Source organism: Myotis nattereri (assembly GCF_964212035.1).
Source record: "Myotis nattereri genome assembly, chromosome: 17".
Classification (NCBI taxonomy): domain Eukaryota; kingdom Metazoa; phylum Chordata; class Mammalia; order Chiroptera; family Vespertilionidae; genus Myotis; species Myotis nattereri.
Genome location: NC_138092.1, coordinates 11,945,722 through 11,967,869, shown reverse-complemented (window position 1 = coordinate 11,967,869; position 22,148 = coordinate 11,945,722). Strand labels below are relative to the sequence as shown.

The 22,148-nt window shown below is 41.2% G+C and overlaps 1 protein-coding gene across 1 annotated transcript in view; it reads right to left on the bottom strand.

Annotated features, from left to right (window-relative positions):
- VPS13B (vacuolar protein sorting 13 homolog B) overlaps positions 1 to 22,148 on the bottom strand; it is a 610,900-nt gene that overhangs the window by 111,982 nt on the left and 476,770 nt on the right. The window contains exons 38-39 of the mRNA XM_081111114.1: positions 19,423 to 19,624; positions 18,909 to 19,093 (exon numbers count right to left, since the gene is read on the bottom strand). Coding sequence (XP_080967240.1) covers positions 18,909 to 19,093; positions 19,423 to 19,624 — 387 coding nt within the window. The remainder of the gene's footprint in view (positions 1 to 18,908; positions 19,094 to 19,422; positions 19,625 to 22,148) is intronic.

Below are 22,148 nucleotides of genomic sequence, written 5' to 3'. Positions count from 1 at the left end.
GTAAGAGACATGTAGAATTTATTATATTGGTCTCTCTACTTCGGTATATTTCAGATTTTTCATGACAGAAACACTTTTTTTTCCCCAAGGAGAATCATCAAATTCCCCCTCCCCCTCAAACTAAAATTCATAAAATGATAAAAGTCTTTCTGAGAAATAATGTAAAAAGCATATCAATTAAGAAAATTTAAAATTTGTGCTTGAAGCTTCCTTCAAAATCAGTTCAAAAATCATTTTAGGAGATAGAGCTCATATAACAGAAATAACTTTGATGAAATCATGCACATAACTTAGAAAAGGCCAAATTTATACTGCATCAATAAAAAAAAAAAAAAGAAAGAAAAGAAAAAAGAAAGCTAAAAAAGGTGCCATCATGGAAAAAAATATTGGCTAATCATATATCTGATAAGGGGACAATATCCAAAATATATTAAGAACTCATACAACTTAATATAAACAAACAAAAGGTCAGAATATCTGAATAGAAATTTTCCCAAAGAAGACATGATGGCCAACAGGTACATGAGATATTCAGCTTCACTAATCATCACGGAAATGCAAATCAAAACCATAAGGATATATCACCTCATATCTGTTAGAATGGCTAGCATCAACAAGACAAGAAATGACAAGTGTTGCTGAGAACGTGGAAAAATGAAGGCTCTTGTGTACTGTTGGTGGAAATGTAAATTAGTTCATTCAAACAGTATGGAAGTTCCTAAAAAAAATTAAAAATAGAAGTACCATATGATCCTGCAATTCCACTTCTGGGCATTTATCCAAAGAAAATGAAAACTCTAACTTGAAAAGATATATGCACCTCCATATTCACTGCAGCATTATTTACAATGCCAAGATATGGAAACAACCTAAGTGTCTACTGATAGATGAATATATAAAGAAAACATCTGACAAAATGTACTTTAAAACAAAGGCTATAGTAAGAGACAAAGAACACTAGATAATAACAAAGGGAACAATAAATAAGAGAATATAAACCTCGTAAACATTTATGCACCCAACACAGGAGCACCTAAATATGTAAAGCAAATCTTCATGGACATAAAGGGAGAAACTGACAGTAATTCAGTCATAGTAGGGGATTTTAACACACCATTGACATCAATGGATAGATTTTCCAGACAGAAAATCAACAAGGAAACAGCGGCCGTAAACGACACACTAAATCAAATGGGTTTAATTGATATCTTCAGAGCATTTCACCTCAAAGCATCAGAATATACATTCTTCTCAAGTGCACATGGAACATTTTCTAGGACAGACCACATATTAGGACACAAAACAAATCTCAATAAATATAAGACTGAAATCATATCAAGCGGCTCCTTTGACCATAATGGTATGAAATTAGAAATCAATTACAAGAAAAAAAACTGAAAAACACACATTTGAAAGCTAATTAGCGTCACTAAACAATGAATGGGTCAAGAAAAAAAATCAAAAGATACCTTGAAACAAATGAAAATGAGAGCACAACAATCCAAAATTCATGGGACAAAGCAAAAGCAATTCTCAGAGGGAAATTCATAGCATCACAGGCCTACCTCAAGAAGCAAGAAAAATCTCAAGTAAACAAACTTTATACTTGGAAATGAACAAACAAAGCCCAAAGTGAGAAGGGAAGGAAATAATAAAGATCAGAGCAGAAATAAATGAAATAGAGTCTAAAAATACCATACAATAGATCAATGAAACCAGGAAATGGTTCTTTGAAAAGATAAACAAGATTGACAAACCTTTAACCAGACTCATCAAGAAAAAAAGAGGACCCAAATAAAGAAATACAGAGGATTCTAAGAAAATATTAAAAACAACTATATGACCACAAATTGGACAATCTGGAAGAAATGGGTAAATTTCCTAAAAGTATACAATCTTCCAAAATGCAATCAGGAGGAACAGGAAATCTGAATACACATATTGCAACTAGTGAAACTGAAGCAGTAATAAAAAACAAACCCCAAAACAAAAGTCCTGGACCAGATGGCTTCACAGGAGAATTTTACCAAACATTCAAAGAACTAATACATATCCTTCTCAAACTATTCCAAAAAAAAATCAAGAGAAGACTCTCAAGTTCATTTTATGAGGCCAGTATTATCCTAATTCTGAAAACCAGATAAAGACACTACAAAGAAAGAGAATTACAGGCCAATTATCCCTGATGAACATAGATGCCAAAATCCTCAACAAAATATTCGCAAAACAGATTAAACAATACATTAAAAAAATCATACACCATGATCAAGTGGGATTTATTGCAGGGATACAAAGTTGGTACACTATCCACAAATCAATAAACATGACACACCACATAGACAAAATGAAGGATAAAAATCACATGATCAGATCAACAGATGCAGAAAAAGCATTGTATAAAACCCAACACCTACTGATGATAAAAACTCTCAGAAAGTGGGAAAAGAAGAAATTTATCTTAATACAATAAAGGCCATATATAACTCCATAGCCAACATTATACTAAATGGGCAAAAACTAAAAGCATTTCCTTTAAGCTTGAGAACAAGACAAGTATATCTGTTTTCACCATTCTTATTTAATATAGTTCCAAAAGTCCTAGCTACAGCAATCAGAATTCAAAAAACGCTAATACCCAAATGTCCAATAACCTATGACTGGTAAGTGAAATATAGTATATCCATGCAATGAAATATTATTTGGCAACAAAAAGGAATAAAATACCGATCCGTGATACAACATGGGTGAATTGTGAAAACATTATGCTTAATGAAAGAAGCCAGTCACAAGACTACAAATTATATGGTCCCATTCATATGAAATGTCCAGAATAGGTAAGTATAGCAACACAAAATGAAGTAGTGGTTGTGTAGGGGTGGGGAGTGGGGGACTGGCGGGTGACAGCTAAAGCACAGTAGGTTTCTTTCTGATGATAAAAATGTTCCGAAATTGACTGTGGTGATGACCGCGTAACTATGTGAATACGCAAAGAACCATTCAATTGCACCCTTTAAATGAGTGAACCTGTGGTATGTGAATTTTATTTCAATAAAGCTGCGAAAAATGCTAATAGCATGAGAGAACCAAGATTTGCAACGCTGACTTTGATGTAGCATATGAAGGTGTTGCTATAAAACATGTAAGGTTCTCAAGTTTGACTTTTTTTCTAACTAGGAGTTGAATTTAAAAATTGGCAATCATGCATGCTTGAAAATATAGGACATAATTGAACTTTTAGACCCATGCGCCTCTATGAAAATGATGGGTAAAGAATTTGTGGCTTGTTGCCGAGGCCGGTTTGGCTCAGTGGATGGAGCGTCGGCCTGCGGACTGAAGGGTCCTAGGTTCGATTCCAGTCGGGGGCATGTGCCTGGGTTGCGGGCACATCCCCAGTAGGGAGTGTGCAGGAGGCGGCTGATGGATGTTTCTCTCTCATCAATGTTTCTAACTCTCTATCTCTCTCCCTTCCTCTCTGGGAAAAATCAATAAAATATATTTTTAAAAAAAGAAAAGAATTTGTGGCTTGTAATCGAAGCTCAGTTTCTCTCCAACATTCAGAATCTAGGGCAGAACAAGAGGCCAACTGGCACCTGCAGAAGGTAAGCCCTTTGAGGAAAGTAAGAACTGCTAACACAAAGCACCAACTATGCGCTGGACACTGTTCCTCTTCTCACATATAGCAATCGGTTATTTCACCCAACAACTCAAAGAGGCATCAACTATTATTAGGCCTAACTTACAAGTGACGAGATCCAGCTTAACAGTTGGGCTATATGGCCTCTCTGTCTTCCTTTTCTCCTGCTTGTTACTTTCTTCAACAATGTAGCTTTTTAAGAATTAACTTATACTTCATGAATAATGGCATTTACTGTGACTCTAATGGGGGAAATATTGCTATTTCTGGGGGGAATAGCTTTGCTATTTGAGGGAGAGTAATTCATAAACATTATTATAACCATCAATTCATATTTACTGTCCTTTCTTTCTTTTATCCCCAAACCTTTTTAATGCAGAGCAGCAAACATCAAACACTGATGGCTAAGCATAGTTCTTCGTTTCCAGAGAGAAGTCCCCCCCACCCCTTTTAATGCAAGAGTATTTAATTGGAAAAGAGAAATAGGCTAATAAAATGTCTACCACCAAATAAAGTGACAGGACAGAAATGACTTCAGCATTCTTCCAGTTTGCAAATGTTTTCCATTTACTTTAAAAGCATGTATTATTGACAGATTCCTTCCCCACCTCTCATTTTTTTTAAGGGCAGGGAATGCTAGCATTTTAAACTACAGTATCTATCTATCTAATCCATCTATCTATCTATCTATCTATCTATCTATCTATCTATCTATCTATCTATCTGAAGTCTCATTTGCTTTTTAAGTTTTCACTGGGAGTCCTGCTTCAGCAGACCATTCACCAATGCACTGGGGAAGGATTTCTCACTGCAGCACAAACTAAACCAGGGGTGGGCAAACTTTTTGACTCGAGGGCCACAATGGGTTCTTAAACTGGACCGGAGGGCCGGAACAAAAGCATGGATGGAGTGTTTGTGTGAACTAATATAAATTCAAAGTAAACATCATTACATAAAAGGGTACGGTTTTTTTTTTGTTTTTTTTTTTAGGTTTATTCATTTCAAATGGGCCGGAGTTTGCCCACGGCTGGACTGAACAATGGGTTTCACAAGTAGGCAAGAAGCACACAGGTCCCAGGGCTGGCGAGCACCTAGGTCCTAGGAGACTGAGACGTCAGCAGGGACTGCTAGGGGCCGGTCTCCCAGGAGCTCTCCTGCCCTTCCTCCTCAGCAAATAAGTCCCAATGTCCCCTTTAAGTAGGAATAGCCATGTGACACAATTCTGGATTCCGGGATGTTAGCATGTGTACAAGGTGGGGGTTCCAAGACCTATCCTTGAAGGAAGGAGGGGTGCTCTTTTTGGCCCTTTCCTCTTTCTGTGGTTGGAATGAGGACAAGACACTGAAGCTGAGCAGCCAGGGAGGAGGAGCAGGTGCTGGGACAGCGGAGCAGCAGGAAGCAGGGGCCTGGGCCTCATGACCAGGTAGAGACTGTCACAGTCCTAGAGTGCCTACCAGTGACTGCTCAGCTGTGCTGGGAAAAGAAACGTCCGTGTTGTGCCGCTGCTGCTACTTTGTATTTTCTGCCTCTTATATCTGAAGCGGATCCTCATTGACACAGGGCTCAGGAGCTGGCAGTGTTTCCTCTGGTGTTGCAATTCCTTTTTTTAAATAATATATATTTTTATTGATTTCAGAGATGAAGGGAGAGGGAGAGAGAGATAGAAACATCAATGATGAGAGAGAATCACTGATCGGCTGCCTCCTGCTTGCCTTCTACTGGGGATTGAGCCCGCAACCCAGGCATGTGCCCTGACCAGGAATCAAGCTGTGACCTCCTGGTTCATAGGTCAATACTCAACCACTGAGCCACACTGGCCAGGCTGGTGTTGCAATTCTTCATCAAAGATTCATGTCAAGAAACACCAATCAGAAAGGACATACACACCCCTATGTTCACAGCAGCACAATTTATAATAGCTAAGATTTGGAAACAGCCTAAGTGCCCATCAGCAGATTAGTGGATTACAAAACTGTGGTATATCTACACAATGGAATACTACACTGCTATAAAAAATAAGGACTTTTTACCTTTTGCAACCACATGGATGGACCTAGAGAGCATTATGCTAAGCGAAATAAGCCAGTTGGAGAAAGATGAATATCACATGATCTCACTCATTTGTGGAATATAATGAATAACATAAACTGATGAACAAAAATAGATCCACAGACAGAGAAACACTGAATGGACTGTCAAACCTCAGAGGGAAGGCAGGGGAGGGTGTGTGTGTGTGTAAGAGATCAACCAAAGGACTTGTATGCATATATATTAGCATAACCAATGGACACGGACACTGGGGTGGTGGGGGCTTGTCCTGGGGGGTGGGGGTGGCCAGGGAGGGGTCGTTGGGGAAAAAATGAGACATATGTAATACTTTAATCAATAAAAAAAGAAATTAAAAAAAAGATTTACGTCAGTTACAGGAACCTATAACTTCAGGAAATTGTATGTTACAACTTGTGTGTGCTCATGTACTTTTCAAGGAGAAATGGCCATGATCATTCATTTAACTTCTTAGATGCTCAGCTTTCTTTCTGTAACAGGGGAGCACAACACTCCCCTGGGCAGAGTTGATGTCAGGAGTCCATGTAATTTGTATGCACTGCCCAGCAGTGAACAGTGCCTAGCATAGTGGGTCCCCCTGATTTACAAAATCTTATACAGTCTGATACCTCTCACTGAGCTTCAATGTAGCAGCATCTATGACTTCTACTCTCTCTCATTAACTTACCATGTTAATTGCCAAGAGCACAGATTCTTTCTCTACAATGTCTACTGCACTCACTTCTGTTCTTCCGTACCAACTGCCCCTCCGCCCCCAGCTTTACAGCCTCTGTCATCTCCTCTCTGAGACCCTGAACAGGCCAACAGACCTTCTCATTTGGGTTCCTCTTCTACTCCACATTCTATCAGACAAAGTCCTGGACTGCCAATGGTTCTCCAATACAGAGCAACTGAAACTACAAATTCAATGCTCTAGTAGTTAAGGTAGCACAACACAGAAGAAACCTTATGGATTCATACAAACCTAGGCTTGAGTACTGGTTTTACATCCTTACTTGCTCTGTGATCTTGGGAAAATGTTATAACTTCTCAGAACCTAAGTTACCTTAGCATGAAATAGAGACAATAGCACCCACTACACAGGTTTATAGTGAGGACAGGAAAACATGACATATGAAAGAACCAGTTTGGTGCCTGGTACATAGTAGGTGCTCAGTAAGTTTGGTGTTTGCTTCTTTCCCTCTCTGATATGGACATGCACTACAAAGGCATGTCTGCAGCCATCACTCCTCCACTTACCTCTTATTTGACAATGTGTGCCAGTCAAGCCAGATTATCTGCCACTCCCCAGATGAACACTGTCTTCTACTCAATTCTGAAATTTTCTCATACTAATTATTTTTTCCAACTGTTCCCCCCGCCCCCCCTATTTTATCTGATGGAATCCTATTCAGCCTTCAAGGACCCCCTGAATTACCATCTTCTCCATGATTCCCTCTTCCTGATATTTCCAGTCTGACAGGAACCCTTGTTTGAAGAGGCACATTCTCATGTGTCTGCTATGGAACTTCATAGTTTGTATTGCCTTGATTTGTGTACTTGTTATCCCTTCCAAAAGACCATTTGCCTTGAGATCAGAACCATAGCCCCATCCACTTCCGTGTCTCTTATGGCCCTAGTCCAGGTCCTTTTATCTGTATTTACTGAGTTATCTCAGGTGAAGCTCTTTTAATATCTTCCCAGACCTCCTGTCATATTTCACAACATTGTGAGGACAGGATGATTGAAAGTGGGTCCAGGGAACACTCTATTTTAGGTTCCCCCTTACTGTCAAAAGAGAAGGCAATGACTTCTGGATGCAAAACTCTTAGTAGTGGGCCCAGTACTATTACCCATAATTCAAAACCATTCATTACTGTGTCCACTGGGTGCACACAACTTCCCTTTATTTCCTAAGAGTCTGGCTCTGCCTCTTACCTCCCCAAAGCCCCCAAGACTTCTTTGTCTTTTCTGCATTTCAACAAGAATGAATCTCCTCTCTGCCTTTGAGTCCCCCCCTAAAATGATGGATGGGAGCTAAGCCTTCTGGACAAGTCAGTACAGCTGCCAATGGGCAGGAGGTGCTTATAAAACAAAGTTCAGGATTCTGCGAACATATGTGCAGCCATAAGTGATCCGCCCAACACAGCTGGAGAGAAGCACCCGAGAACGCGTCCCTTTATTCTTTGTAAGCTGCATAGAAGAGGCAGATCACGTTAGATTGCGAGTATCTCTCAGAGGGTTCTCTCCTGCAGCGTCACCAGCGCTAACATAACCTGGCCTACCATGCCCATGTGCTCTAGCGTCACAGGAAGCTCATAAAGCCAGGTTTAAAGCACAAAAGTCTAGTTTTTAATTTATTGGGTCATATCGAGTATTACTGTCTGACTTGGAACATTTTTCCATGTGATTAATAACTAGATTCAAATCCATACAACTATAAGGTTTAATGAAGCTTTAGTTCAGTCTGTGGATAAGTGTGCAGGATAAAATGTTACTAGAATACCAAACACAATTAAATCACCACTAAGCTACAGACATTAAGCATCACACATTGTAAACTCAATTTCAAAAATAGCAAGTATTTTCTATGTAAAGTTCTCACACATCGTTAGAGCTGGGGGAGGATCCAGAACCTGTGCATTTGCCTGTGAGCCACACCGTCCTATGTTAGGAAGGAAGCATGGATCAAGACAAGGTATTGCTTAAGCATCTTGGGGACAAGAAAATATCTCATGTGTGTCAGTAAAACACACGTGAAGCTTGCCTAATCTATATGTTGGGAGGATGCGGGGGAGGACGATGAGAAGATTTAAACAGTGATGTGAGGCTTTTCTCCAGATGCAGATGGCCTTTGATGTGCAGAGAGAAACAGCTTTGCCAGAATCTGCAAAGGGAAAGGCTGAGAAAACCATAGCAACAATGAGTCAACTTTTCAGTGAGGCAGTCTTTCTAGAGACCCTGTGCTGGGGCGATTCTCTAACCACAGCCCATCTACAAAAGGCTCCCATAGAGCTGAGCACACTGTGCGGCCTCAGAGCCAGTCAGCCTGGACAGAAACGCTCAGAGTGAGGCCAGTACTGACCCTGAGTGTGGCCACAAGTGCAGCAAGAGAGAGATGATATAGAGTGGATCCCTGGAGGTAGCTACAAGGTCACAATGAATTCACAGCCGTGCTGGTGAGTGTGACTCCACACCCACGGCCGTAGTTGAATGGGCCAAGCTCCTGACACAACCAGTTCAACCAGGGAAGTGGAACTGGACTGGAGGTTGAACTTGGACCTCTGGGAGCTGTGGGGAGACTACCAGGTGGCCTAGAAGCTGGGCGGGGCAGCTAGCCTGTTAAAAAGGAAGAAAAAAGCAAATATGGGCAAAGAGCAGAGAAAGTGAAGGGAGCAAACATTCCCCTGGGCTCCTCTCTTCCGGTCCTGTCCCCATCTCTCCAGAGGCCCAGCAGCATTTTGCCCTTGGTATCCTCAGATGCAGGGGGGAGACCCTGCTTTGCTAAGCCAGCTTTAGTGCCAGTGGGGTTTCTGGGTTTCTGCTACCTGCAACCTAGAGGACTGTAGCTGACGTACCACCTGGGAAGCACCTGACCCTGTAGCCACGGGAAAGTGCTGTCTTACAGTAGCCGTTCTCAGGCAGTGAGAGCAGGCCATCAGTCACTGCAGAGCCAGCATTCGGACAGTTATTGCCATTAACATACGAGAAACATGAAAATTTCTCAGAAACAGGGCTTCCTTGGTCTCATACAGTAGGACCCAGGTTTCTTAACTGATTGCTAGGATGACGATGATGACAACAGTCATAACAGCAGCTACTATTTATCTAGTGTCGTCATCATCATCATCATCATCATCATCATCATAGAGCCTTTAACTGTGGAAAGCACTGTGACGGTGCTTTACCTGCGTTATCTCTGCCCCTCACAGCTCTCGAAGGCAGTGAGAGTACACGTTTGCTTGGAAAGGCTTGTGACACAAGACACAATAAAGATGTCACCCGGGAAAGACCAGCATGCTGGGAAGGCAGGTACCATAAGAGAGTACTTAGCATGATGGATTCACCATAATTCATGGCCTCTGACCTTGCAGTCTCAGAAAATTTTCATGGTGTCCTAGCACTGACTGGATTTAGGAATGCTGACTCATGCAACAAAGTTCACAGGAGACTGATATATAAACCAGATGCCAAGTTATTTATTTACCACTAAAGGCCCGGTGCACAAAAATTTGTGCACTCAGGGGGGAGGGGGGAGTCCCTCAGCCCGGCCTGTACCCTCTCGCAGTCTGGGACCCCTTGGGAGATAACGACCTGCTGCCTTAGACCTGCTCCCGGGTGGCAGAGGGCAGGCCCAATCCCTAGGTGCAGGCCCTGGTTGGGCTCAGAGCAGGGCCGATTGGAGAGTTGGGGCGCCGCCCCCTGTCATGCACAGATCAGGGCGGATTGGGAGGTTGCGATGCCACCCTCAGTCATGCTCAGGGTAGGGCCGATTGGGGGGTTGGGGCACCGCCCCGTCACACTCAAGGCAGGGTCGATGGGGAGGTTGTGGCGCCACCCCCTGTCACGCACAGAGCAGGACCAATCAGGGGGTTGGGGCGCTGCCCCCTGTCATGCACAGAGCAGGGTCGATCAGGGGGTGGGGAGCTCCCCCCCCCCATCACGCACAGAGCAGGGCCCATCAGGGGGTTGGGGAGCTCCCCCCTGTCACGCATAGAGTAGGGCCTATCAGGGGGTTGAGGAGCACCCCCTGTCACTCACAGAGTAGGGCCGATAGGGGAGTTGGGGCACTGCCCCCTGTCACACACACAGCAGGGCGGATCAGGGGGTTGGGGCGCCGCCACTGTCACATTCAGGGCAGGGCCGATGCGGAGGTTATGGCTCTACCCCATCACACACAGAGCAGGGCCCGTGTGTGTGTGTGTGTGTGTGTGTGTGGGGGGGGGGGGGGTTGGGGCGCCGCCCTCTATCACGCACAGAGCAGGGTTGATCAGGGGGTTGGGGCGCCTTCACCTGTCACAAACAGAGCAGGGCCGATAGGGAGGTTGTGGCCCTGCCCCCTGTCACACATAGAGCCGCAGGGCAATCAGGGGGTTTGGGCGCTGCCCCCTGTCACGCTGATCCCGGTGCCGGGAGGCCTCGCGGCTCCGCTGATCCCATTGCTGGGAGGCATATCACCTTTTTACTATATAAAATAGAGGCCTGGTGCACGGGTGGGGGCCGGCTGGTTTGCCCTGAAGGGTGTCCTGGATCAGGGTGGGGGTCCCCACAGGAGTGCCTGGCCAGCCTGGGTGAGGGGATGATGGCTGTTTGCAGCTGGTCACACACCCTTCAGGGTGGGGGTCCCCACTGGGGTGCCTGGCCAGTCTGGGTGAGGGGCTGAGGGCTGTTTTCAGGCTGGGACTGAAGCTCCCAACTGCTCCTTTTTTTCTTTTCCTTTTCTTTTTTCTTTCTTTTTTTTTTATTCTGGGCCAGCTTTAGCTCTGAGGCTCCAGCTCTTAGGCCTCCGCTCCTGAAAGCAGGTATCTGGTTTGTTTCGGTTCTCGAAACTCTGTATCAACTCCAGCTCTGAGATCCCAGCAGCTGAAAGCTGGTTTCTGGAGTTTTGTTTAGCGTCTACATTTGTTACAATGTTTGAAACTGCAGGCTCAGAGGCTTGCAGTGGCAGGTGGGGAACGTTGGAGTCCTCCGTCACTGAAGCAAGCAAGTCTCATGTTAGTTTCAAGCTGCCTGGCTGCCGGCCGCCATCTTGGCTGACAGTTAATTTGCATATTGCCCTTATTAGCCAATGGGAAGGGTAGCAGTCGTATGCCAATTACTATGTTTCTCTTTTATTAGTGTAGATGAGGTGTGTAACTGCCAAGGAGCCTGGAGACCGATGCTGGTCAGAGCAGTGTATGGTCCTTCCTAGAGACAGATTGTGTTGGTAGCCTGATATTAGAAGGTTGTTTGGGTGGTTGGATGATCTGAATATTAGACACGGAGATTGGACAGCTGCTATATTCATCTCCATAAATGGGATTTAGCTGACAGGTAAACCACACAGACACTTGGGTACCAATTCTTTGGATGTTGCCAGGAGGGCTTTTGCCAATGAATAATTCCTTGAACCTCCTAGGCTTCTAGAGCTGACCAGCTCTCCTTCCTGAAGGAAACATTCTTTCTAGAGATATCCCCAACCCATCTTGTGTGTCTGGGAGTCCTTTTATTTAAGGTTATTTTGTATATCTTTGGTCTGATTTGTTGTTTTATGATTTACAGTTTGAAGTAAAAGAATAATTTTATTTTCCTTCTTTTCATATTTCTCAACAAAGTAACTTATCATCACCCAACACATCACCTACAGTATTATTATCCCAATGTTGTACACATAGGGTGAAGAGCATGGGACCTGGAGTCTCAGAAAGACCTGGGATAAAATTCTGGCTCCCCCACTTTACATTTTATGGTAAAAGACCAGTTAATTTCACCTGGCCTCAGTTTCCCCACTTATATAATGGAGAGAATGCCCACATCACAGAATCAAATAAGATTTAATGAGGTTATGTGTGCAGAGCACCTAGCACAGCACTGGGTATAATACACCAAGGTGACCACAACACATCAGAGCAAAAGTAACACAGTTCTCAACCATTTAGATTCTCCTTGGTTTCTAAGTATACAATTTTTTTGTTCATTATTCTTCCAATATGATTTTTGTAATCATATTAGTGTAAAAAAACTAATTTCCTTAACTTATGAACCAAATAAACCAAAGTGAATTGGGAACAAGTGCATTGGTTTCTTTGGCTTCCTGTTCTCCTTCTCCACCAGAAACAAACAAATGATACAGCTTGCTTTTGTCTTTTTTTCTTCTTGTTATCCTCGTGAAAATATCCTTTAAGGACTCTAGTCATGATGTTTTCATATAAGAATTCTGCATCAAATTTTGAAGCTTAAGAGTGCGTTTATTTTGTTTGTTAATCTCACCCGAGGCTATTTTTCCCACTGATTTTTAGACATAGTGGAAGGGAGGGAGAAAGAGTGTGTGTGTCGGGCGAGGGGGGGGGGTGTCATGGGGGGGGGTGAGACAGGGAGAGAGAATCATCTATGTGAGAGAGACATATTGATTGGTTGCCTCCCACAACCAGGGACTGAACCCTCAGCCCGGGTATGGGCCCTTAACCGGGAATCAAACCCGAGACCCTTCTGAGCACAGGCCAAAACTCTAACCACTGAACATACCAGCCAGGGCAAGAATGCCTTTTTAACTGAGAAAGTCCTATGAAATCATATAGCTCTAGTAACAAATTTATTCCCCCCCCATCCCCACCCCCCATTAATTCCATGTACTCTTAGATGTCAGAATTACACAATTCTTCCTATATAAATGTACTGTCTATGCTAATATATATTCAGCTATTCTACCTTATGGGCTTGCAGATGCAATTATGCCCTCTTTTCAATTATATTATAAACCTTATAAGAGTAGGGGTAGATCTTCTATCTCTTTATGTCCTCATTTGTACATACATTGTTTCTATATTGATATTGAGAAGATATTCAATAGTTATTTGTTAAGGAGAAATGCTGTAAAGTAGAAATAAAAATAACAAATAGCCGTTTGTCTTATTTGTTAATTTATAGTCACATTTTTTGAAAGTATGAATCTGAATCTAAGTGTCTATTTATTTTTGTTTTGTGAACCTATGTTAATTTTCCCCTAAATTACCTAAATGTTTTCTTTCTTTTTTTCTCTGACTTTTAACACCTGGAATCTTATGTACACCCTAGAGCAGTGATGGCGAACCTATGACACACGTGTCAGAGGTGACACACGAATTCATTTTTGTGGTTGATTTTTGTTAAATGGCATTTAAATATATAAAGTAAATATCAAAAATATAAGTCTTTGTTTTACTATGGTTGCAAATATCAAAAAATTTCTATATGTCACACGGCACCAGAGTTAAGTTAGGGTTTTTCAAAATGCTGACACGCCGAGTTCAAAAGGTTCACCATCACTGCCCTAGCGATTTCTTGCACTAGAGAAATTCCTGACATTAGCTCTTACATCTTTCTTTTTAATCCATAAAGTATATTATCACTGCCAAACTCATCCTCCGTTTTCCTTCTTTAATTTTGTTCCCCATCTGTTTAAATTGCTTCAGCGACCCCCATCCACTTAATGTTTGTCTTGAATTGTAATGCTGCAGCTTTATTCTACTATGGTTCCTTGGGGGAAAGATGATATTTAGTTTGGCCTATTGTCACATACCAAATGAAGATATCTAAAAATTTAGTGCAACACACAAATGCAAATAAATAAGAAAACAAGAATAATACAGTATTCAGAGAATAAGAACAAGCACCATGACGGATCTGGGTGAGAAGGAAATATCTGTTTCCAATTCTACTACAGAGGCTGGATGAAATTGTACAATCTGGGAACCTGGGTGCTTCCAGAATGGAATCCTTAGGCAGAGTACCCAAAGGGATGAGAAGAGAGCAAAACTTAGTCCCCACCAAATACGGTGCCGGACATTCCTTATTCTCAAGCTCATCTAAACCACAAAACATTCGGCATAACTCTACCTTGTAGATACTAAATATACTACTAACACTTAAAGTTTAACATGACAAAATTACAAACTGATCACAAAATAAGATCCTGTTGTTTTCTGTGAACTTTAATAATTTCAGGGTCTTTAGTCAGAACCTGTGATTAGTTTGATTTAACATTATAGACATGTTTTCCATATTTTTCACTACAACTGCAAAATAATTTCCATAAAGTCATATGGGAGCCTATCTATACATCTCGTTATCAATCACAGAAAGATGTGTAAACAGGCAAATAGGAGGGTTCTGTAAAAGTGAACTCTATAAGGCTAGTTTTCCATGAAATAAATGGTCCTGCAGGAAAAAGTTATCCAAACTCAATTGTTTTTAGGACTAAAAGACAAGGAGATGAACTTATCTTTGAAATTAAGAACTTGCCTCTGTCTAGGGGGCAGTGGGCTTGGCAGAACATTCAATGATCTCACCAAGAGCCTGTGTAATGTAATAACACGAGACTGTGTGTTTATGGTAGATAATACCGCTGAAGCATAACACGATGCATCCTGACATAATTCTGTTTGTAAAACCAGAACTCACTCAATATCCCCCATAAGACAATGACAAACAATGTGATACTCTTGAATAATATAAAACAGGAACACGACATTCATCCATTCAATGTATTTACTGAGCATCTCCACGGCAGTGGATACTCTGAAGGACACAATGACAAATGAGATCTGATCATTCCCTGTGGAAACCTACAGCCTAGGAGGGAGCCATGGTATGGACACGGAGTTAACCTGTGAGGAGCAGGGCGAGCAGCAGCGTAACAGGTGCCATGAAGGGTTCTGACTTTAGAGGAAGGGGGCAGATGTTTGCAGATGGTGCCTGGGAAAGGCTTCATGAAACAGATGGCACGTGGGCTGTTTGGAGGTGGGACTAGGAGTTCAGCAGAAAAGGGGACATTCGAATGAAGAGAGGGAAATGGAGTGTCACAGGCTGGTTTTGGGGTGCTGACAGGCCAGCTGGACTACAGCACAGATGGTGTGTAAGGGAGTGAAAGGCATGGGGAGGGGTGGGGAATGTAGACGGGTATTAAGGTCAGTCTCGTAGGGTGAAAGAATGCCTGAAGGCTATTCTCAGGGAAGGGATACATTCCCCCTGCACTTTGAGAACATGTAGGACCGTTTGGAAGGGAAAGAGATTGAAGGCTGGAATTCCATTACGGGACTCTTTTAGTGCTCCAGGCATTCGCTTGTGAAGGGGGAGTCTAGGGAACTCACTATGAGTAACGCATGCATGTGTTTTAACTATAATATTTCACTTAATTCTCATGACAACTCTGAAAAACAAATAACATTAACTCCGGGGGTTCAGTTGAGGAAATTAAGGCTCCAAGAGATTACTAAGGTCACTGAGTTAATGAAATAAAAATGTGAGGGGAGCAGGACTCGGCAGTGGGACTTTAATGTCCACATCATCTGCATGATACCACTATGATAAAGAGCCTTTTAATAAGTTCCCTCAATGCAGGCTCGGCAGCTCAATATCGTAGGTGTGCCTCTGGTACAGACCTAGAGAGAATCACATGTTGTATGAGAATGACTCTGATGACAGAGAGTTTCTCCTTGGAAGTTGAAATCAGGGAGATTCCTCTGCCCCAAGTGACCAGGGAAACTTCCCTGCTACACTGAGAGCTTCATATGAGTGGATGCTGCCTTACCTGCCTTGGAGTCCCCAGGAGCCCAGGGAAGTACTCAAGGAGAAACTGTCATCATGAATCAAACTTGTGATTCATGCAATATATTTTCTATTCTGAATAGACATTCCAAGGACACGAAATAGTTTGTATGGTTCTAAGATAGCAACCCTGAGAGTTATTTCCACATATTCTGCTCCAGGTCTGGGATATATAGTAAGTTCTCACTTAACATCATCGGTGGGTTCTTAGAGCTGCACCAAAACAATGTATAACAAAACCAATTTTCCCACAGGTTAGTTGACATGAACAAGAGGTAAGGTCCCACAGCATCACATCGATGTTATAATGAAACAAGGTTATTCGAGGACCTGCTATTCAAGGGTTGGACCAGGACCTCAGCAGCATGGCAACTGCTGCCTGACCTGCGCTGCTCCGCCAGCCCAGCTGTCAATTCCAGGTGCTCCTTCCCACCACTGGATCAAGCTCTCCCTTTCTATTTACAGTCGGTGCAACCGTGTCTTGTTCTTAGGCTAGCACCCCTGTCTTTGAACTCTGCTCACATCTCAGTTCCTGTCTCCCTAACAAGATATGGAATGTGGCAGGACCTCTCTAATACCAACGCTTTGCTTTGCTTGTGGAAACCGGCCAGGTCCACTGTCTAGGCTTCTGGAACTGTCCCCATCTCCTGGCCTACCCCAGCGGGCCTGCAGAGTCATCAGCCCCCGGCTCTTTGGGGTCTAGCCTGTGCTTCTGCTTCATGAGAAGAGTTCTGAGAACAGTCATCATAGCGGTGGAGATAGTCTTCATACTTACATGGCACTTGCTCTGTGCTGGGCATTGTTCCAGGTATTTTACAAACATTAATGCCTATAATCATCACAGTATTAACAGCCTCATTTTATTGATAAAAAAAGGCAAAACAAAGAACCTGAGGCTGAGAGATTAAGTTACTTGTCTAAGGTGACATGGTTTGCTAGTGGCAGAGTCAATAATACGAATCCAGCATTCTGGCTATAGTTCATTCTCTTAACCCCTATGTGCTCCTCCCTCCCTCTCCAATGACAGTGAGAGGGTGAAGTACATTATCAGATTTATGTTCATAAATATATTAACATTTAGCTATAAATCTGATCCACCCAAAATCAGTTAGAAAGACCTTACATGATGCTGAAACTCTGATACATGAGTATTTTCATTTTGATTGAAAATACCACAGATGTTCTGCATTTAGGGACGTCTAATAAGACAGTAGGGTTCAAAGATATTGCTATTTTCATAGCAAAAATTATCCAAGAATACTGGTAGAGACGACAATCATGAATATGACATTGATGGGAGGGAAAACAAATATGAAGATTTAAAAATCAAAGGAGAGTTACTTAAAAGGTCTCATCATAATAAAAAAAAGAATCAAAGTACAGACTGTCGACATCTGGGCAAATTGGATAGTTCTGTACTCTCTAGCTCACTTGACAAAATGATAACACATCATGGTTATCAATTCAGAAGGTGAACATCTGACCACATGTATTATAATCAGGAATTTTAAAAGGAATTAAATAATATAATACCTATGCTAATATGAATTTTGAACTGTTCTGATTTATATTATTATCCTGATTTATTAAATATAGAGCAATCATTATAAAACTGGTGAATATCCCTATGTGCCAGAGGACGGAGATAAGTGATCAAGGCATAAAAGAAGCTTGTTTTCTAACAGTAGAGATGGAAAGACCATAAGCAAGTCAATAAGTAAATGCACAGGATAATTCTGTATAGCAAAAAGAGCTATGAAGAAAGTAAAACAAGGTTATATAATCCAGAATAAAGTCAACTCGTAGGGATATGACCTTTGAGCTAGTACCTGAGTAACAAAGAAGGGAGCAGAATGAGAGAAAGGAATCTGTACTGGCATGCTCCCTGCGCCAGGAGCACAGGAACAATGGGAGATGGGCAGGCCTGCAGCCAGAGAGGTGGGAAGGGCACACATCATTGGTCCTTGTAGCCATGGCAGAGGGGAATTTTATTCTAAGTGTCAGAGGAAGTCAGCATAATGCTGCAAGTTAGGGAAATGGTGTGACCTGACGTACATTTTGAAAGATCATGTTAGCTGCCATTTGGAAAATGCATCCTAGGAAGTCAAGCATGGAATCAGAGAGACCCACAGGAAGCCCCTGCAGCAGGGAAAGCTACTGTAGTAGGGAACAGAAGATCGTCGCTTGGGCGTAAGGTGTTTCAGTAGAGAAATAGATGGAACGGGAACGTATTCTGGAGGTAGAGTAATAGGACTTGTTCATGAATTAGAGGCAGGGGGTTAGGGAGGGCAATTGGGAATGATTCCTGGGCTTTGAGTGGATGGTGTGTGATCTAGTAATAGGTAGAAGACTAAGAGAAAAAAAATTTAGGAGAAATTAAGATTCATAGGATATTAGTAAGCAGAATGATAATACAGTGATATCCACAATGACATTTACATTAAACTCAGGGAAGTGGTAAGTAACAAACTCTGATAAAAATCATATGGCATATGATCACTGGTTAGTTTTCCTGTTAGCCTACTCAAGCCCCAAGACCATCTTCAGTTCTGGAAATGAAATGAAAACTTAGTCATCCATTCTGGCTTTATGTGGACATACTTTATTTTAGAGACCAGTTCTAGAAATGCTGAGGAGTTGCGAGCACATGATAAGTACTCAAAAAAACATGTGGTGAACTGAATGACACCTATTTGTCTTAGAGACTACGTAATCTACCTACGATAGGACTAAGAGTAGAATTGAGAACTCTCAAAATTGCCGTGTACTATGAATCTGAATTACATCAGTCCCTTATTTTAAAATATTCTTTGTGTGTACATATGTGTGCATTTCTCTCATATACTATTGTTAGAAAAAATAGGTATGCTCCAAACATTTGTCTTAGTATTGAATCAGCACTTTCCCACAGAGTTTTATTTTAAAATGGATAGTCATTACTTACCTGCAGCATATCACCAAGGTCTGCTGTGCTAATATCCGGATCCTCTGTGGTGTTGAAGGGCACAGGAGTTATCCGCACGAGGGTGAGCACCCTGGGTTCTGGATATCTCCATAGCATCATTCCCGGGCTATCTTCGGTTTCGTTGTAAAACAACACTTCATAGACACCAGGCATTTTCAAAGGTTCTGTTAAATGGAAGTATAATTAACTGTATATTTCTGAAGGGAAACATTTTGGTGTATGACAGCAAGAAAAAATTATGAGGATAAAAGTAAAAGTATAAAGAAGCTGGGTAGTCAATTTTATGGGTTTGAGATGGGAACAAATCAAGAATTTACCCTTAAGATACATCAAATGGTAACTTACTATTTTTTGTACTTCAGGTATTAATGTACTTTTTCAAGTGATCTCATTCTGTTACCTCTTAGTAAATGTGCAGCTAAACCTGCACACACATGGGCACACACACACCCCCACACACCCCCCCACACACCCTGAAGCTCTTACTACTTACCGGCATCCCTTATATACTGAAAAAGACCCGTCCGCAGGTCATCAGAACTTTGTTCATTTTTAAATGTCTGGTCCTTTTCCACAGGAGGCGGCACATGTGGCACCGCTTCAGAAACTTCAGCATTTCTCTCCTCATTAAGGTATCCACTGAGTAACTCATGTAGAAGAACTAAACAATTCAAATGTTCTTGACCCCAGAAAACCTTTAAAACCAGATGAAAAACTTTAGTGGCTTTAAAATATAAACATTTCATGAAAATAATTAGGCACAATCATATCTGAATTAATGCAAGACTGCAATTACATTTAATGTAATTACTGACAATAAGTAAACTATAATTTCTAAGTAATTGGACCTATAGGATGTAATTCTACTGCTTGAGTAAATATATAAAAACAACAAAATCAATTACATCATATATTATGTGAATAACAATCAATTTTAAATGCTAAATTAATGATGAAATTATGTTAATGTGAGGTAATGTTTATTAACTTAGCTACAAAGGAAAAGAACACCTATTGTAATCTAAGAAAAGGCAATGAAGATCTTCTAAGCCAAAATGTTAAAATAAAAATAATAATCTTGTAGAATGGCTTCCTACATTTTGTCATGAGATTAAAAAACACATATTGATTATAGGGTTCTTTTCCTTGCATTTTTATTTTTAAGAGAAAGAGAGATGGAAGATGCTAAATGAACCTGAACTACTCAAAAGCCTCCCAACTTCTGTGTTTAGTGAGAATGTGCCCATACACAGTATTCCACAGCCCGAACCAACTGGACAGGAGCTATAGTAGAGTTTCAGAACAAATATATTAGTGTTTCTTATGAGAGAGAGGATCAAGGTCCCTTTTTCTACATGTGAAGAATATTAATCTGTAACAGAAGTCTGACTAGTGGGTAATAATAATTGTGGATTCAAAATGTCAATAATATTATATGTCTATGAATATATTGGATAAAGGCAGCACAACTATTAATTCTAAGAAAACCATAAAACGTGCGTGCACGCGCACACACACACAAAAATATATAGAGAGGTAGAAAAAATTAACCTTGCACATTGTAGCTAAATTTAAATCCTGGGTTTGGGTTCTGCTTTCTGGAATTAAGGTATCTCAGAAATGAAGGTAAGAGATATGATACTAAGTCTATTGATACTAAGTCTATCTAGGTCAGTGGTTCTCAACCTTCCTAATGCTGCGACCCTTTAATACAGTTCCACATGTTGTGGTGACCCCCAATTTCATTGTTACAAATTGAACATAATTAAAGCATAGTGATTAATCACAAAAACAATATGTAATTATATATGTGTTTTCCGATGGTCTTAGGCGACCCCTGTGAAAGGGTCGTTGGACCCCCCAAGGGGGTCGCGACCCACAGGTTGAGAACCGCTGATCTAGGTTCTCATCAATATTATTTTTGGAACTGAAAAGATAGAAAGATAGAGATAAATGAAAAGTCAAATCGAACACTGCTCCAGCCTTTAAATTGTGAAGAGACAGTCATCTTTGTAATATAGAGATGATCTACCTTGGTTTTGTTCATTGTATTTTTATTAAAATTATTGGGTGACATTGGTTAATAAGATCATCTATGTTTAAAGTGTACATTTCTATGAGACATGATCTGTATATTGCATTATGTGCCCATCACCCAGAGTCAAATCATCTTCCATCACCATAAATTTGGCCCCTGCTCTTTTTGTTTTTAATGTGGAGTTACTTTGCTGCCTTGAAAAAATGGTAATACAATTAATGTTCTTGATAACACAACACAATACCACATGTTTATTGTTAAATATGTGAAGATTTCTAATAGATGTGGGAAATTTCCAAAGCAGTACAAAGCAAAAGGTTATTAGGATCCCCTCCACATCTAGATCTGTGTCAGTAAGAATGCTGATGAAAAAGTTGGAGCAACACAATTTTAAGATGACAATAAGAAATTAATATATAATATGCCTCCATTATTCACACATTAGTCATTTCCATTTTCTATAATTGTGGATTTCTTCAATTTTTGAAATTATATCAAATTTGGGAGGTATCAACTCATATAAAGAATACATTAACAGGAAAAATAAGAAAACCAGAATAGGTCAATAACAACTGATGGAATTGAAGCAGTAATGAAAAAACTTCCAGCAAATGAAAGCCCTAGTCCAGGGAGCTTCACAGGGGAGTTTTACCAAACATTTAAAGAAGAACTAACATCTGTCCTCCTCAAATTATTCCAAAAAATCCAAGAGGAAAGACCCTTCCAAGCTCTTTTTATGAGGCCAGCATTGTCCTAATTCCAAAACCAGATAGAGACACTACAAAGAAAGAGAATTACAGGCCACCATCCCTGATGAACATAGATGCTAAAATCCTCAACAAAATAGCAAATTGAATCCAGCAATATATTAAAAAGATCATACACTATGACCAAGTGGAACTTATTCCAAAAGATGCAAGGCTGGTACAATATTCACAAATCAATAAATGTGATTCATCACATAAACAAATTAAAAGATAAAAATAACATGATCATATTGACAGCCACAGAAAAAGCATTACAGAGCCCTAGCCCGTTTGGCTCAGTGAATAGAGCGTCAGCCTGGGGACTGAAGGGTCCCAGGTTCGATTCCGTCAAGGGCATATACCTTGGTTGCAGGCACATCCCCAATAGGGGGTATGCAGGAGGCAGCTGATCGATGCTTCTCTCTCATCAATATT